Below are 17,145 nucleotides of genomic sequence, written 5' to 3' on the forward strand. Positions count from 1 at the left end.
GTGTTGTGGTCTAAGTTACCGCATAAATTAATCCAGAGCAGACACTTATCTCGGTTGAGATGTGGCTTGTTAAAGGGTAAAAAATACACACCGTCGCCCAGCCTCTCAGGATACCTAGTGTTGGAGTTGAATATACCCCATGCACACCGTTTGACCATTTTAAACTTAAAATGACAAGAAAAAACAGATAAAAACGAATGAAAACTGACTAACTGCAATGCATTTCAATGGACGTGGAAGCAGAGAATATCCGAGTGTATTGGGTTAGTTATGCGTACTGTGATTGGCTCATCGCGTTTGGGGGCGTGGCATAGCCATCTTTTGATTACCTAGATTAGAACAAACTAAATCAAAATAACCTTAATTTTTTATGAGATTGAGGAAGCGGACAGGATTCTAAGTGTTTTTTCTCAACAGTGGCTCATATTAATAACGTCAGAGCAAAGAAATTAATGAAAACATGAGGTAAGAGAGCAACGCTGTACACATTGCATCTCAGGAAAACAAAAGCACTAATAATTGTGACAAGTATTGTTTGTGCTTGATTACAGATATTTTATTGGGATAGCAACTTACTGTTTGACTGTTTATTTGTGTGTCATCATCATGTGGACTTAAAAAGTAGCATAGGTCTACATACCATTCAAAATGTGGGTCAAGGGAAGTTTGCTCACCAAGTCTATGGGTGCTTTCACATCTGTAGTTCGGTTAATTTGGTCCGGACCAAGGGCGAAAAATAATACTTTGTAGCATTTTTAAGGCGTTTTGGTTCCTTTTCACACCACACTGATCGCTCTGGTCCGAATCAGTTTATGAGTTGATAAAACGAACCAAAATGCAGTCACGTGACAACATCCACATCACTCGGAACGCATTCCATAACTGCACTTCGTTTGGTCAGAATTAATGTGCGGGAAAATTCCAACAGAACTCCCGGAAGTAAACAAAGAGGTGGAAAATCCGGCAGACAACACGCCGCTGTTTATGGAGAGACGACTGTGTGGGCTGATTGTATCCTCCTTGGTCATATTTTATCATATAGTTTGTCTACACCACTTTAGACAAACAATAATATTTGAGAATGAACCGAGGATGCGGCTCGAAAATAATGTTTATAATAATTTATATCAGGCTCCGCACCTCCTCACAACTCCAAGTTTGTCCGCGAGCTGCAAACTGTCAACAAACATTTCTCCTCATCCTATAATGCACAGCTCTGCTGACTACGGCATCTGGCTTAGTCCAAAAATGCGCAGTTCTTTGACAGTTGGTTCTGTTCGAGGTCGGATCACGTTCTCACCACAAACGAACCGCTCCAGAGTTCGTTTCAAAGCGTACCGAGACCACCTCTTCCAGGAGGTCTCGGTACGCTTGTTTGGTCCGCTTTTGGTGCGCACCCGAGTGCGATTGCCGCATTCACACCTGCCCAAACGAACCGCACCAACGGGGAAAACGAACTCTAGTGCGATTCAACCGAACTAAATGAGGCTGGTGTGAAAGCACCCTATATGTATGCGATCAAAATATAGTAAAAAGTAATATTGTGAAATATAAATACAATTTTCAATAACTTTTCTATACATTTTAAAATGTAATTTATTTCTGTTTTCAGCATCTTTGCTCCAGTCTTCAGTGTCACATGATCCTTCAGAAAGAAGTATACTATGCTGATTTGGTGCTCAATAAACATTTCTTTCTATTATCAATGTTGAAAACGTTGAGTTGAGGACAACACAAATAAAACAAAAGCATAAGAGTAGACATAAATGTATTGTACACCACACGGTCAACACTTTTTTATGGCACAAATGGAATGCCATACATTTAAAATACAAAAAAATTGTAGCATTATAAATGTCTTTATGTTTGTTGATTTTGATGGATTTAATGCAGTCTTTCTGAATAAAAGTATTAATTTTCTCTGTAAGTAATTTCTTACAGATCCATACATTTTGTTAATGCACATCTCTGGTCTTGTTGTGGACTAATAAGTTGAATTAATAAATGCTTGTTAAATTAAAGTCAATATTTGATTATCTGCAATTGTTCATCAAAATTTAATAACTTTCTCTGACTCTGAAACAAGTTTATTTTTCGGCAGATGCCACAAAATCCATCTTATGTCATGTTTTATCCACTGGGCCATATTCTGGTATATAACAGTCACTTTCCGCTATCCAATCAACCCCGGATGCATAAAATCAAGTTGTGTCCTATATTTTTGAGTTGTGAAGGTATTTAATGTTCAGTATATGGTATTGTTTGAATGTGTTTGTGTAGTTTGGTTGGCATGTGTTATCCAAACAAACTAAAGAACTGTGTGCTTTGTTTTCCAGTATTACACATTGTACTGTGCTTAGCAACCTCACTCACACACACAGTCAAAAACACACATGCTAACACACACCTGCCTGTTTGTCGAGAGCTGGCCTGCACAAAAGCCAGATAGAGGTTGATTGAACACAGCAGATGTGAAATTACCCATACCCCATTTGGGCCAATTTCCTTGTCTTTTACTGGCTGTTACTGGCTATCTGAAGAGAGTCAACACATCCATTCAGTCTCTCTTTTGCGCACACACGAATACACAATCTATGCACACTGCTCTCTCTCTTTTTTTCAGTCTCGTTCAGCATGGTAAATAAAAAAAATAAAAACAGCCCAGTCCACCTGATCATTAATACACAGCTTCTTAGCAGAGAAAATAGGAGCCTATTAACTATAAAATTGGGAGAATAAAAGAAAACAAGATTGACAGGGTGTTTTTCATAGAAGCCTGAGAGAGATGGACAAAAGGAGGAGGAGGGGAGAGAGAGACAAAGACAGCACGAGAGAAAGAAAGACTGAAGGAAAAATGGTAGACAGTGTGACTGTGCCGATAATGACAGACACACAGCACGTTGAAGAAACATTTGTTTCTGGCATTCTTAAAGGAATAATCAGCCGAAAAAACTAATTCTGTTATTATTGATCAAAGTCATTCAATGACTTTGTTTGAGGAACAGATTAAAATTGAGGTCATTACTCAAGGATTGTCTGTTCAGCTGTTAAAAACATAGTCAGGGAGTGGAACTCAAGAAGAATGTTCACATTTATTTTTTGCCTCTGTGAAGCAACATAGAGTTTTGAAAAGGTGGAGTATAGATAAAGCATATTATTATTTATTTTTAATGAATTAATCATTCTTTTGAGTCATTTTTTCTTTCTTTCAATATTCCCCAAAGATCCTTTCAGTGAGCAGGAGCCAGTTGCATACACTTAGCCATTATGTTAAGATAGTCTTAAGATCTAGTATGTCCTGCTAGCAGTAAGTCAAGGGGCAGTCAGTCTTACTTTTCAGTATCAAATTAGACCAATGTATGTTTTTATGTAACTGACTTAAAAAACAAATTGATGACTAACTTGTAAAACTAGTCTAGACCGGAACTGCCAGGTCTTAAAATAAACTTTTTTTTCTCAGTGTGAAGAACATCTGAAGAACCTTGCATTCAAAAGGTTCTATGGATATTAAAGGTTGTTCATGGAAACAACTCATTGGAAGAAAATAATTTTCATATGGCACATGATTCTCATGTTTGGGCTCTTCAAAGATCACTATGGTCAGGAAAAGACTTGTTAACATTATTTAAAATCATTTTGTGCTCCGTGAAATAAAGGCAAAATATGGGTTTGGAACAACATGAGGGTCAGTAAGTGAAATCATTTTGGGTGAACTATTCCTTTAATCACTCCACTACAATCACTTTCTTTTACCAAACTATATACAGTCTCAACATGTTAGTGTGGTGGGATGGTTATATATGGACTGAAATAACTGGGTTTACAAGCCGGACACAAAAAGCAAAGCATATGTCTCTGAATAGGTTCGCTTTTGCATGTGAGCATCAGTAATTAAAAACCATGTTTAGCTACATAGAAGGTGGAAAGCAATTTCGGAAATATAGATTTGCTTTACTAAACAAGTCCCTATTTACATGTAATTTTGTTTTACAATCCTTTTGAACTGACCACAACCATTGGGTAGGAATTTTTATAACATTTGGTTTTGGTTACAGGCTCTTTGTTGGACTAAGAGGAATCTATATGTGTGCTGAGTCATTTTAAACTGACGGCAGGAGAAATATTTGGTTTTGTCTTCTTGGCGGAGTCCATTCATCCATCTCCATTCCTTCGCCATCTCTTTTGCACCTGGGTTTCTATGGACACACACACACACACACACACACACACACACACACACACACACACACACACACACACACACACACACACACACACACACAAAGGAAGAGCTAGAGAGAGACGTAAACAAACAGACCCAAACACACCTATGAACCCTGCTGACATGATTAATCCTGTCTGATAACGTCAGACTAGGGCGCACACACCAACAACATCTGCGCCATGCGTGCTTATGTGCATGCTGTAGTGTTGTTTATATTTCTGACCCATAGCTGTTGCTAGACTCTTTTTAGGGTCTTTCACCTTAACCGCCCTAAAATCTGTGGTTAAGCTGTATGATCTCTTGTCTTTTCACGTTTGCTGAAAACAGCATCTGCAGTAAACTGTCTGAGTCGGCTCCTGAACACTTGATTCTGATTGGTCAGTTCAGTGGCCAAATGTTATTGTAGCCTACATTGACACTAACTGTATATTGTTGCCCCTGGCAACAATCTGTACACAGAGCTAGTTATAGCACACCTCTTTCTACTCACATAATTATTACCATTTATTTACTTATGTGGTAAATAGCCATTTAATAAGCAGGATAATGTGCTGTAATTATTGTGAAAATAACACAGATTCTGTTTTATTCTTACAGGGTTGATTGTGTTATAATAACCTTACACAATTGGATAGGCTAACTATAAAGTTTATAATTCTGTAAGATTGGGTTCAACCAAGTCCACACCACAGCTATAATTATAATGACGCAGAGGAGCGATATTGTTGGAATCCCTTTCAGAATGATTATTCAGCCGATCAACGATTAAAACGCTGAGAGCCAATCAGAATCCACTCGACTTATAATAAACCAATCTCTCACATTATCACCACTACGCACAGATAACTGACTGATTATCTGACTACTAAAGTTTAAGCATGCCTAGGTGATGTATCACACACAAAAAGCAAAAATAACACATACAGACATGATAAGAAAATCAAAATGCTAAGGAAGTCAGTATTAGCAGAAAACCGAGTGAAGGTTTGTCACATGTGTGATTGAGCTCTTCCTGTCTGTGACAGAATTTTAGCTTTGACTTTTAATGTCCTTGCTAAAGTCAGTGTAAATGAGCAGCATGTGTACGTGGATGCGTGTGATTCTGCGGGCATTGTGTGTGCGTGTGTGTTTAAATGTGTGCTGTGGGCATTGCTGAAGCACTGATCCATGCAAAACCACACTGGCACAACACTGCCCTTTATGCCAACCCCAGGCCTATCATGGCTCTGGCTCTGTTTTGCTTTGATTACACTGAATAAAACATTAACACAAGAATCTAATCTAATCTAATCTATCTATCTATCTATCTATCTATCTATCTATCTATCTATCTATCTATCTATCTATCTATCTATCTATCTATCTATCTATCTATCTATCTATCTATCTATCTATCTATCTATATATAAACTAATTAATCACCCATTTTTAACTAATTAATCGTACCTAACATTAAAATGTACTATTCCATTAGATTCTCTAAATTAATGCAACTAAAGATATTAAGATGGTATGTTTTAAATATTTGTTTAATGGCATCATTTTACTTAGTAGGAAGCCCAGATACTGCTACTGATGTCTCTGTTAAATAATGTAATCAAATAAACATCTTCACCCTTTATTCAAATATTTGTTAAAGATTTTTTAAGAATAATTATGTGCTTGGAGACAATTGTTTTATTTGTGATAATGCAATGAAACCAAATTGTGCTGACAATTTTTGGCCAAGCTGCCTTTCAAAGAAATTATGAATGCATGCAAAAACAACAGAAACTAATTATGTTGTAGTTATTGTGTGCTATTTCTTGTGAGCTTTTTGTTTTTCTATAAAAAAAGAAATTGCCTAGTAGAAAAAACCTGTAGCTTTAGTTTGCTTAGTTAGCCTAAAGGGATAGTTCACGCAAGACTTTCGTTCATATTTAGAACACAAATGAAGATGTTGTTGATGAAATCTGAGAGATTTCAGTCCCTCTTTTGGGAGCTATAGCATATATAGGCCTACTGACACTTTGATGCTTCAAAAAGTTCACAAAGAGATCGTAAAACTAATCTATATTAATGAAGTGGTTTTCTGAAGAGACACGATTGCTTTATATGATGAACAGATTGAATTTAGGCTTTTATTCACATAAACTCACATAGGCTATTGTGACAGTTGTGGTAAAACGGAAGCTCAAGCACATTCGCTTGACGTGTGAGAACAAATGATGTGCATGTGTGTTACACAGCAGTTTTTAAATGTGAATAAATAGAATCTGTTCATCATAAAGCAATCGAGTCTCGCGGTTCAGAACTGCAGGACTAATCCTAAAATGTTCTACATATTTTGACGGTTTAATCGAACAAATACTTTTTTTATTTTTTTTTTTTTTATTTACACGTCAGCACAATAGGCCTACGACTTTTATGCTGCAATTGTCCATCACATGACTGATGGTCGTCAGCCTAAGGACAACAAGGCTTTTCTTTTTCTTTTGCATTTAATATATATATAGTATAAAAAAACGAACTGAGCAAAACTGACCTCCAAAATATCCAGGTAGTTTTACAATGACGTCACTGTCTATAGGTTTGACCGTAGACTGTGGGTTTGACTCACAGTCGCGTAGAACAAACCCAAGAGTGTTCAAGTAAGGCAAATCACAGGTGCATACAGTAACTTATTAACTAAGGGGAAACTCAAAATTAACAGAAAGAAAGCAAAACTGCGTGGCGCCATCTAGTGGCTGACACAAAATACGTTTGAAAATCTATCAATCTGAGATACTACGCATTGTGAAATATGAGTTTATCTTTTACTTTTGCTGTCTTCTCACGATAATCTATGACTGTAGTCTTTCCTCACACACAGGTTCATAACAGTAAGTATCCACTTGTGAAGAAAACACATCACATACAGAGCATAATTGTTTTATTTATTTAAAAAATGTATTACAGATGCAATATACAGAATCTCATGTGTTAATGTTATGTAGAAATTTAAAAAGGAAATAATATTTAAGACATATTTCATAAGACATATATTTTCTTTTTTTGAGAAACAGTTTTAAGTAGGCTACTATAAACAAACCTAAACTCTATAAATGAAGGCTCAAAGTGTGTTAATTTTTCTCCTCATTTGTAAGTCACTTAGGTTAAAAGCATTTGTTAAATGAACATATGTAGATGTTCGAGCAATCTGAAAGTGATGGTCTGAGCAGACTACTGTACTGTGCAATGAGGGTCATTAAGAGCTTGGAGTGCATTTATAGACATATTGCACAGTCATGTAAACAATAACTAATAATCATAGAGCAGCACAGTCCTGATCCCTGAGAGGGCCAAAAGATAAATGAATGAAAATATGTTAAAGATGACTCAAAACATTTAACACACACACATGCACACACCTTTCTCAGACAAAAGCAAATAAAACAAAACCCATAAATGACAAAAACTACTAAGTAAATGGTAGAATTTGAAATACAAACATTTAAAGTTTACAAACAGCTATATTGTTTTGAACAGAGGATCCCAACAGTATTTTGACTATCACAATCAACCACAAAAGCTTCTATGGCCCCCAACATCCATGAATAACCAAGATGTAATCAGAATGGATCATTTCATTTTTAAATTAAGCTGATAAACAGTTTCATTTTAGGATAAACAGCAGATGAAAGCCACTGTTATAGAAATACTGACTGCAGACAGAAAATCTGGCACAGTGAGGGTTACAGGGTTCTGACTGAGTTTAGTTGTATCAGTCGTCTAAGTCCAGGTCAGGGAAACGGCTGCTCATGAAGTCCATAAAGTCAAACTCTGTCACCTGGAACTCAACATCCTTCCAAAACTTGCAAGGGACTTTGCCTCGAGGAGTATTCAAGGAAAAGTTATTTATTTTCAAACAGGGGAGTATTGCCACCTTCTTGAATTTAATCTCCAATCCCCAGTCCTGAGAGAGAGAGAGAGAGAGAGAGAAAGAGAAAGAGAGATAAAGAAAAGTAGGTCACTCACTATTCTGAAGGAGTTCTTCCTATGTTTATTTGGATAATACAATGTGATCTATTCTTCTTTTTTTCTTTAACCTGTCCACATTTACTGCAGCTGATAACCCGTCCAGGCTCCCAATCTTCAAAAGTCTTCTCCAGAAACACTTGCCCACCAGTTCTATAATACCTCCTATGAAATAGACAAACACAAACACGTTTATAATCATAGTAGGAATGATGTAAATGACTTTCTTTTTATCAAAGAATCCTGAAAAATTGTATTACGGTTTCCACAAAAATATTAAAGCAGCACAACTGTTCTGAACATTGATAATAATAATAAATGTTTCTTGAGCATCAAATCATCATATTAGAATGATTGCTGAAAGATCACGTGACACTAAAGAATTGAGTAATGATGCTGAAAATTCAGCTTTGATCACAGGAATAAATTACATTTTAAAACATATTCAAATACAAAAGTTACTTAAAAATTGTAATTCATATTTTACAATATTACTATATACTGTATTACTGATCAAGTAAATGCCGCTTTGGTGAGCATATGAGACTTCTTTGCAAGACTGTGTACGGTATGTCATTAAAATATTCATCACTGTTGCATCTTTCTTATACATTTTCCATAATGTTTTGGTCTGATATTGACTGTGATGTACTGAGGACTAACTCACTTAAACTCAGGGTTGATATTGACATGGTGTGAATTCTCTATCTTTCTTATATCTTCTCCACTGCAGACATGAAGGAAACATCCTCTGCACTGAAGCTGAACCTGAGCAGGACTGTAGCGCTGCTTCCTCTCATCCTTTTTCCTCTCGGCTTCGATCCGAATCAGAACAGATATTTTTTGGAGCTCAGATATCTGACAAGCAGAAAGAGAAATGTTTTTAGGCAATGAAATTGGAATACTTCGAGTTTTTCTAATATATGAAATGCAAAGTCAGATTTAAATAGCAAACCTTGAGTCTGAACTCCCTGGGACTCATTCTCTGTACTTGGTCAATAGCTTTTGAGGTCAGACTTTCTAGATACTCATTGGTCAATTCCCTGCGCAGTTCACGCCCACCTTCTTCAGCCACCACTGAGTAGACGCTGTTCTCAGCTCGAGCCCGCCCACTGGCCTGCTGCTGAGCGATCTCATTGGTCAACAGCCCGTAACGTACAACTAAGTTGCATTCTGGAATATCAAGTCCTTCCTCAGCCACACTGGTAGAGATGAGGAGGTTGTAGATTCCTTGTCTAAACCATGCGATGGTACTCTTCTGTTCACACTAAGAACAAATACAAAAAACAGACACATACTGTATACCAAGTAGATAAAGTTATTAGCAGATTCAGAATTAGTCTGTATTCCCTTCTTATTAGATGTTTCTCAACTAAACACGACCAACAAATGCTTTTAGAAGATCTAGGGAAACCATTTGAGATGTTTTCTTGCTGTACCTGGTTCATGTGGTCGGCACCAGTACCCGTTCCAGTGAGAATGCCAGCAGTTATATTGACCTTCAGCAGCTCATGGTTGGTGTTCACCCAGTCATACAGACAATGTGTGCCCCTGCGCGTCTTCGAGAAGATTATACCGCGAGACGTTTTCTCTTTAAACTCTTCCAGCAGCGTGAGTTGCAACTGGGCCAGTTTGGGGTTTTCATAGCGGGCATCCGATGCCAGTTGTTTTAGCTCCACACGGTTCTCTGAGTAGAAAGAGCAGAAAAATCAGCTTCGTCATCAATAGTGCGGCTGATTATTAGTAATGCAAATTTTGGAGTTAACACAGACAAATGAATAATGCAAATAAAGCATAGTCATGTGGAGCTTTTTCTGCACCAATAATAACATTCTGGCCAATAATTATATCCATGTTATGACAGATTACCCATAATATATAAAAATGTTATGCTATTTTATCTAAATAAATTAAAAATGAAACTAAAAACAATGGTTTTAAATGCTACTTGTGAATTTGGACATCACAACATTATAACATACAATATAAAAATAGTTATCCACTTTGAGGTTTGCTAAAGATTACATTTAATAGTGTTAAATGATTAGTATTTTTTTTAAGATTAACTTTAAGTCAGTGTTAGATGACAGAAAGGTAATCAAAATGTAAAAATAGGGGAAATGAGTAGGCACAAGTAAATACACAATATCAGCAGATATATATATGAAGAGTTCAGACACAAAAGCCTCTAAGTGCAATCTGAAATTTTCTTCTAGAATGATCATTTTTATCAAGCTTGTATATTTAAGTTCAGTAATTTCACTTAAATGACAATTCATAGGTAATTTTCATTGCCATTTAAGTGAAATTACTGAAATTAAATATACGAGCTTCATTAAAATGATCATTCTAGAAGAAAATTTCAGATGGCACTTAGAGGCTTTTGCATCTGAACTCCTCATATATATCCAATACTGACTTGTGCGATACAAAAAGTATAACACTGGCCCATAACCGATATGGTGCAGATATATTTTTGTCCTTTTTTAAACTTAACAGTGCCACAATTTATGAAAAAATATTTTGGGATTTCACAGAAGGGAAAATACAAGGCATGCAGTTGAATAAAGTAAATGATGATGTTTTTGTATGAACTGCCCCTTTAAGAGCATCACAATAATCTACAGCATAGTAAAAATCCACACCATCAAAAACTCCCTGGAGAAATAAGTCTGTTCCATCCAGCAATTTGTTTTTCCTTGAACTGTAGAACTCGTCCAGAACATTGAACGCGTCCACCATGCGAACGGTGTCGTGAATGAGAAGAGCATCGTTGTATTTCCGCAGATGCAGCGCACACTGAGCGATCAGTCTGTTCTCTTTTATTACACCTGATCCAAAAACACACCATCAAATCAAGTTTTTTTTTTGTAGGGGATTTGGAATGTACAACTCAAAAGTTGTAGTTGCAATGACATCTAACCTGCTTTCTCTAGTTCCACCACATCAGCTTCATATTCCTGTGTGCCCATATCCCGCAGGCTACGGCTCACCGTTGATGGCATGAACTCGTGAATCATTGACATCATTGACTTCAAGTGGTCGCCAAATGGATCCTGTTGACACAAACAAACATACACAGATTTTGGGCATTGAACGTTCAAGCAGTTGTGCAGTAGAGAATGGCATTATGACTGAGGTGCAGTCTGGAAGCGAATGGAGAACAGTACCGTAGCTCTTTTTTCAACAATGTCATATTGCTTTCTGGGTCTAGGGACGACTTCCTTGAGCGCTGGTGTATAATCCTTGGTGGACACAATTACTGAATCCAGATTGGCACAGACCTGAAAATGAGAGAGAAAGAGTAAGAATTATTTTATTCATTTGGTAACACTTTATAATAAGGTCTCATTTGTTAATGCTAGTTTATAAAAATGTATTAATGTTAACAGATACAACTTTTTATGCTAAAATATATTAGTATACGTTGAGATTATCATTATTAAAGATGAATAAATGCTGTGGAAGAACAATTGAAACCTTATTATAAAGTGTTACCATTAATTCATAAAGCAAAAAAAACTTCTGTTGGTTTTTGTATTAACATGCACTAGGGCTGTGCCACCATCTAATCGAATATTTACAAAATATTTGCAAAATATTTGCAAAAAGAGATTTCAGAGCAAATACACAATTATCCATGTTGAAAATGGTCATAAGATATAATCATATTAGCTGTATCGTTTGAGCTGTATTGTTCCTAATCTGCACACACACACACACACACACACACACACACACACACACACACACACACACACACACACACACACACACACACACACACACACACACACACACACACACACACACACACACACACACACACACACACACACACACACACACACACACACACACACACACACACACACACACACACACACACCTGCAAGACATGTTCCACAGCTTTATCCAGAGACTTATTTCCTCCTGTACCAGGTGATGCTGTGAGGCCCAAAACCTGGGGCAGCTTCCCTTCTTTTCTCACTTTCTTCTCCACATAGCGGCCCATAATCTTGTTATAGACACTTTCCTTTTGCGTGTGGTGACATTCATCTATGACCAGCAGGGTGAAGTCTAAATAGAGACAATTTATTTAGAGACAATTTATTCACAGGAAGAAAAGGAGACAAAACATTTACAGTTGTAATCGAAATTATTCAACCCCCATTGCAAATCAGGTTTACTGGCAAAATTGAAAGATTTTCAGCTGTTTGCAATGAACAAATCAAACAAAAGTAATTGAAATAGCTCAAAACAACAAACGTGTCAAGTGGTTTCCCCAAATTCAATTGAAAATGCAACTTTTAATGACATCTGAAGTCTCAAAATGATTCACCCTTCTGAATAGAATCCCTCACAACAGCACAAATCTGCAAAACAGGGGTTGTCTCAAGCACACCTGATGCAACTAATCAAGGGCTTTATTAGTTGCACTAGGTGTGCTTGAGCTAGAACACATGAAATATCTGCTAATAACTGCTAGGTTTGTTGAGTGTCACAGTTGACTGCATGTTAGAAATATGGCTCAGTCAAAACAATGAAAACTACAAAGATTTTTTTTGATCCAGTCAAGACAAGACCTGTATAATGGGGGTGGTGTACAGCTAGGGTAATGTTCTATTGGACACAATATTCATGTAAAGAGCCACTTCTACATTTATGTGCTAAAAATAGCACATAAATCATGTTGTGGTGTGTCTTACAAAATCATTTGTTACCTGAGAGATCCACGTGTTTTTCCTCCTCCGTGCTGTTCAGGGCGTTCTCCAAGATCTGAGCCGTGCAGATGACCAGGTCTGAGTCCTTGACCAGACACCCAAATAAGTCCTTGTCACCGCTGTCCCCACTGATGGCCTTTATCCTGTATCGCTTCCCAAGATAAGGGTTGAATTCTTTGGCAAAGTGCTGGTCTACCAGGTGCACCTGAGAACAATGAAAATATAAACTCAGCATGCAAATCTAAAGAAAAAGATACAAACAATATTATGCACAGACTCAGTGTAATTGAGCAGTGATCTGGCTTCACCTTGTTGACGAGCACTGCCACTTTGGCATTGGTTGTAGTCTCCAGGTGTCTCTTGGCAACATAAACTGCAGCCCGGGTTTTTCCTCCACCAGTGGGCAGCCAGATGATGCTGTTCTCCCCCTTTAGAGCCGTTTGCACCACTTCCTCCTGGTATGATCTAAGAGTGATCTCCATCTACATTCACACACAGTCACCAAAACACAGTGGAAGCCATTTACTTTTAATCAAAAATGGTTAGTTTATGTACACTTTTCAATGGGGTTCTATAGGGTTCTTGACTCAATTCAATAAAGAACTCTTTGTTTACGAGCTGTTTAATTCATAACATTTTGTTATACAATGACTTACACAGTTAATGCTGATTCGGGCACAAAAAAAATGCATCTAGTCCCATGCTGTAAAGTTTACCCAGTAAGAATTTCCCTGTTACTTTCTGGTAAAAAATGTACGGTGACGCATTGCTACCACATACATATTATTTGTCCACTCAATTATGTCGTAATAACGAGATGTCGTTAAAACGACATATTTTCTCGTAATAACGAGATCTTATGTCGTTAAAACGAAATATTTTTCTCGTAATAACGAGATGTTATGTCGTTAAAACGACATCTTTTTCTTGTAATAACGAGATGTTATGTTGTTAAAACGACAAATGTTCTAGGCCTTATAAGGACATAGTCATGTACAAAATGTGCCTTTATCCACATAAAATGTATAGCCTGTTGCAACCTGATCTCACGGGAAAACGTACAAATTCTACGAGGTGGCTAATTCGTACGAATTCATACGACCTCACTTGTACGAATTAGTGACAAAAATCACTAATTAGTAACAAACGAATTTGCAAAATCGTACATATTTTACGAATTGCCCAATTCATATAAATACGAATGACCTACCCCTGACCCCGCCCCTAAACCTACCCATCACGTTGGTTTCAGACAAATCGTACAAATTCGTACGAGTGAGGTCGTACGAATTCGTACGAATTCGCCACCTTTTTATCATGGTCGTGAGATAGTGTTGGTCTTTATTATACTTCTACGTTCAAAAAGCTGAAGCAATAGCAGCCCCCAATGGACATTCATGTTAAAAGATCAAATTCTGTACACACCTTATTAATAGCATGTGTAGCCTACAGATTAGCAGATGAGCCCAGAATGCGAACATTGCGTTTAATTGCACATTAGGCTAAGCGTTTTCCTCCAATAGAAACCCTAAAAAGCTTTATGTGGCTTAATAGGCTACAGTGATAAAGATCAAATGCTGTACACACCTTATTAATAAACTATACTATCCTACAGAAAAGCAGATGAGCCAAGAATATGAGCGCAAGGCATTTAATTACACATTAAGCGTTTTCCCATATAGGCTACCTTTATTAGGCTGTAAAGAAAACTCTTAATGTTTCTATGGGAGGATGGCATTGCAGTGCACAACAAATCCTTTAAATGGTATTCAATGCAAAACAAAAATGAAAAATATAAGTAGCCAATAAAATAAACAAATTATTGTGCCATTAATTAGCCCACAAACAATATTTATTTGAAAGCCTAAACGAATTTATTTAAAGAAAGACACCAGCGTTGGGCGTTTACCTGAATAAATATAAGTGTTGTGTTTCAGCTCGCTCTAATGTTAACCTAGATAAATGTTCGCTATTATTAGGCGCATATCCAAGTATTTGTGCGGAGTGTGGAGCGTGCTTATTACTGCATGACATGGAGGCGCCGGTGCCATCACTCGCATTTTCCTATCAACAGTGGAAACAACTTAAAATACTCCATCATTTCTGGTCATACAGAGAAAAAGAATAATACATCAGTCGCAACTACTTTTATTTGTGTAAACTCACAACAAAAAGAAAACATTGTGCTTTTGTAAAAGAAAATAAAACGAACAGGACGCGCTTTCATGGTCTTCGTGAAGTTGAGCGCGTCTCAAAAATTAACTGAAAAACAGTGTATAGACAAGCCTCACAGACATGAGAAATATAGCTATATAAAGCTTATAAAAAATGTCCACTAACGAAAACCAGGTAACCATCTGATTATGTAATCCTGTCCGTATGAAAGGCGAATCTACTTTACAGCGGAGATGTATGAGATGTTTGCAGCCTACACTGATTTAGAAAACACTAGTTTATTAATAAACAATTAAAATGCTTCGTTATTTTTTCAGACACATTTATTAGCCTACTTTTGCGGCAAGATTTATGCATGCTTGAGCGCGGAATATAGCATTATTAGTAGGCTATGCGCACCCAGGATTGAATATAAACGTGCGATTAGTCCTAATTGCTTAATGACTAGTCTAGAAAAATCTTGTCTATGGCAACTCTAATCAATAGCCTACATTTAATAGTTGACATTATTTAATTAGTAATTAGTATCCAGCTCTTTACATTAAATTAGTTGAGTCAGCATAATTAGTTAATGAACTAATAAAATAATAAAATAAAATTTTAATTAAGATGCTAACCATATATTTATATAGGCCTAGTGACAATCCGTTATACATGTGAAGATTGTAGGCTGTATCTTGAAGATTTTTGTATACTTCTGTTATAAAGACGATTGACATTTCGTTAATTAAAAAAAATAAATAAGAACACAATGTTGTAAAAAATAAACAACTTAGGCTATGTTCTGTTAGATGTGTTCTGACTACTTTTTGTTTAATTATATCTCTAGGTAATGAAGATAGCCTATTAACAAATATAAATCTTATTAATATATTATATAAAAAAACGTATAGGCCTATATAAAATATATTTATATTTATATATAAAAAAAGGGCCTTACTGTGGAAAAAGATGTCTTAAAACGACATAATATCTCGTTATTACGACATAACATCTCGTTATTACGACATAAGATCTCGTTATTACGACATAATTGAGTGTAAAAAATAATATGTAGCCTATGTGGCAGCAATGCGCTACATTACAGTAGCCTAAGATACATGTAAATTTGTAAAAAGTGCAAAAAAACCGAGAGAAAGTTTTAGACCTTTTGGCAACTTTCATAACTTTATTATAAACATTTAAAGGTGAAATGTTACTAGCTTTACCTGTAATGTTTTTGTGCTCTGTTAACTACTTGTGGTCTAAACATAAAGCTAATAATGAATATTCCATGTTAAAAATATCAAAGCTACTACTCTGCTTATGGTTTTGTACGAGACTACAAATTAGATCAAAGAAATTTCTGAACATGTCAGTAGATTCACTCACCGGAGCTGATATCACTGTGGTGGCGAGAGGTCTGTGCTACTTTGGAGAGGGTGAACCTTCTTTTCTCTTTAAAACGTCCTTTGGTGAGCCTGCTGATCAGAAAAACGAAACCAAAAACAGAGAAAGGGCCCAGGAGGAGGAGACGAATGACATACAACAAAAGAGGAGCTACATTCAATGACAGCAGGTGTCTGTAGGCTGAGAAATGAAGGAAAAGAAATGAAAGAAACTTTTTAATTAGCAATAGGGTGCTTTTGTTCTTTGATTGTCTCATGGACACCAGTAATGTGGACATCTAAAACAGACTTTGATTTGTAAATGTGAAGAGAAACACAGCAGACGCTGCACTGAGAAAGTAATGGAGAGACCTTGATGGGGCCCCATTTTGCAGTCAGTGATGTTAGGAAATGAAAACTGAGGAAACTGTCTTTGTCATTTGCCTCTTAGTCATGCTCAGATTCAAACAAACACATTATGGAAACGAAAACAATACTGTGTGGAGGTTCTAGATACTCATTGGTACTAGATACTGTATTGTAAAGGTTGAACCCCTTTAATTTAGCTTTAATATTTTTTTTAAATTTTTTTTTTTAATTCTAATTAAGGTTAAAGAAAGATTTAAAAATAAAGTAAATAAATATGCATTGTTAAACT

General features: G+C 36.4%; 1 protein-coding gene across 1 annotated transcript; it reads right to left on the reverse strand.

Moving 5' to 3' along the window:
* Positions 1–7,119: 7,119 nt before the first annotated feature.
* Positions 7,120–16,622, reverse strand: dhx58 (DEXH (Asp-Glu-X-His) box polypeptide 58). Its single transcript, XM_082136643.1, has 12 exons — positions 16,492–16,622; positions 13,254–13,427; positions 12,946–13,150; positions 12,111–12,301; positions 11,392–11,505; positions 11,145–11,277; positions 10,867–11,052; positions 9,661–9,908; positions 9,177–9,488; positions 8,889–9,079; positions 8,293–8,386; positions 7,120–8,159 (listed from the first exon to the last, which is right to left on the reverse strand). The coding sequence occupies exons 2-12, from the start codon at positions 13,425–13,427 to the stop codon at positions 7,968–7,970; spliced, it is 2,040 nt and encodes a 679-aa protein (XP_081992769.1). The 5' UTR covers positions 16,492–16,622; the 3' UTR covers positions 7,120–7,967.
* Positions 16,623–17,145: the final 523 nt, after the last annotated feature.

The sequence above is a fragment of the Leuciscus leuciscus genome (assembly GCF_965113295.1).
Source record: "Leuciscus leuciscus genome assembly, chromosome: 1".
NCBI lineage: Eukaryota > Metazoa > Chordata > Actinopteri > Cypriniformes > Leuciscidae > Leuciscus > Leuciscus leuciscus.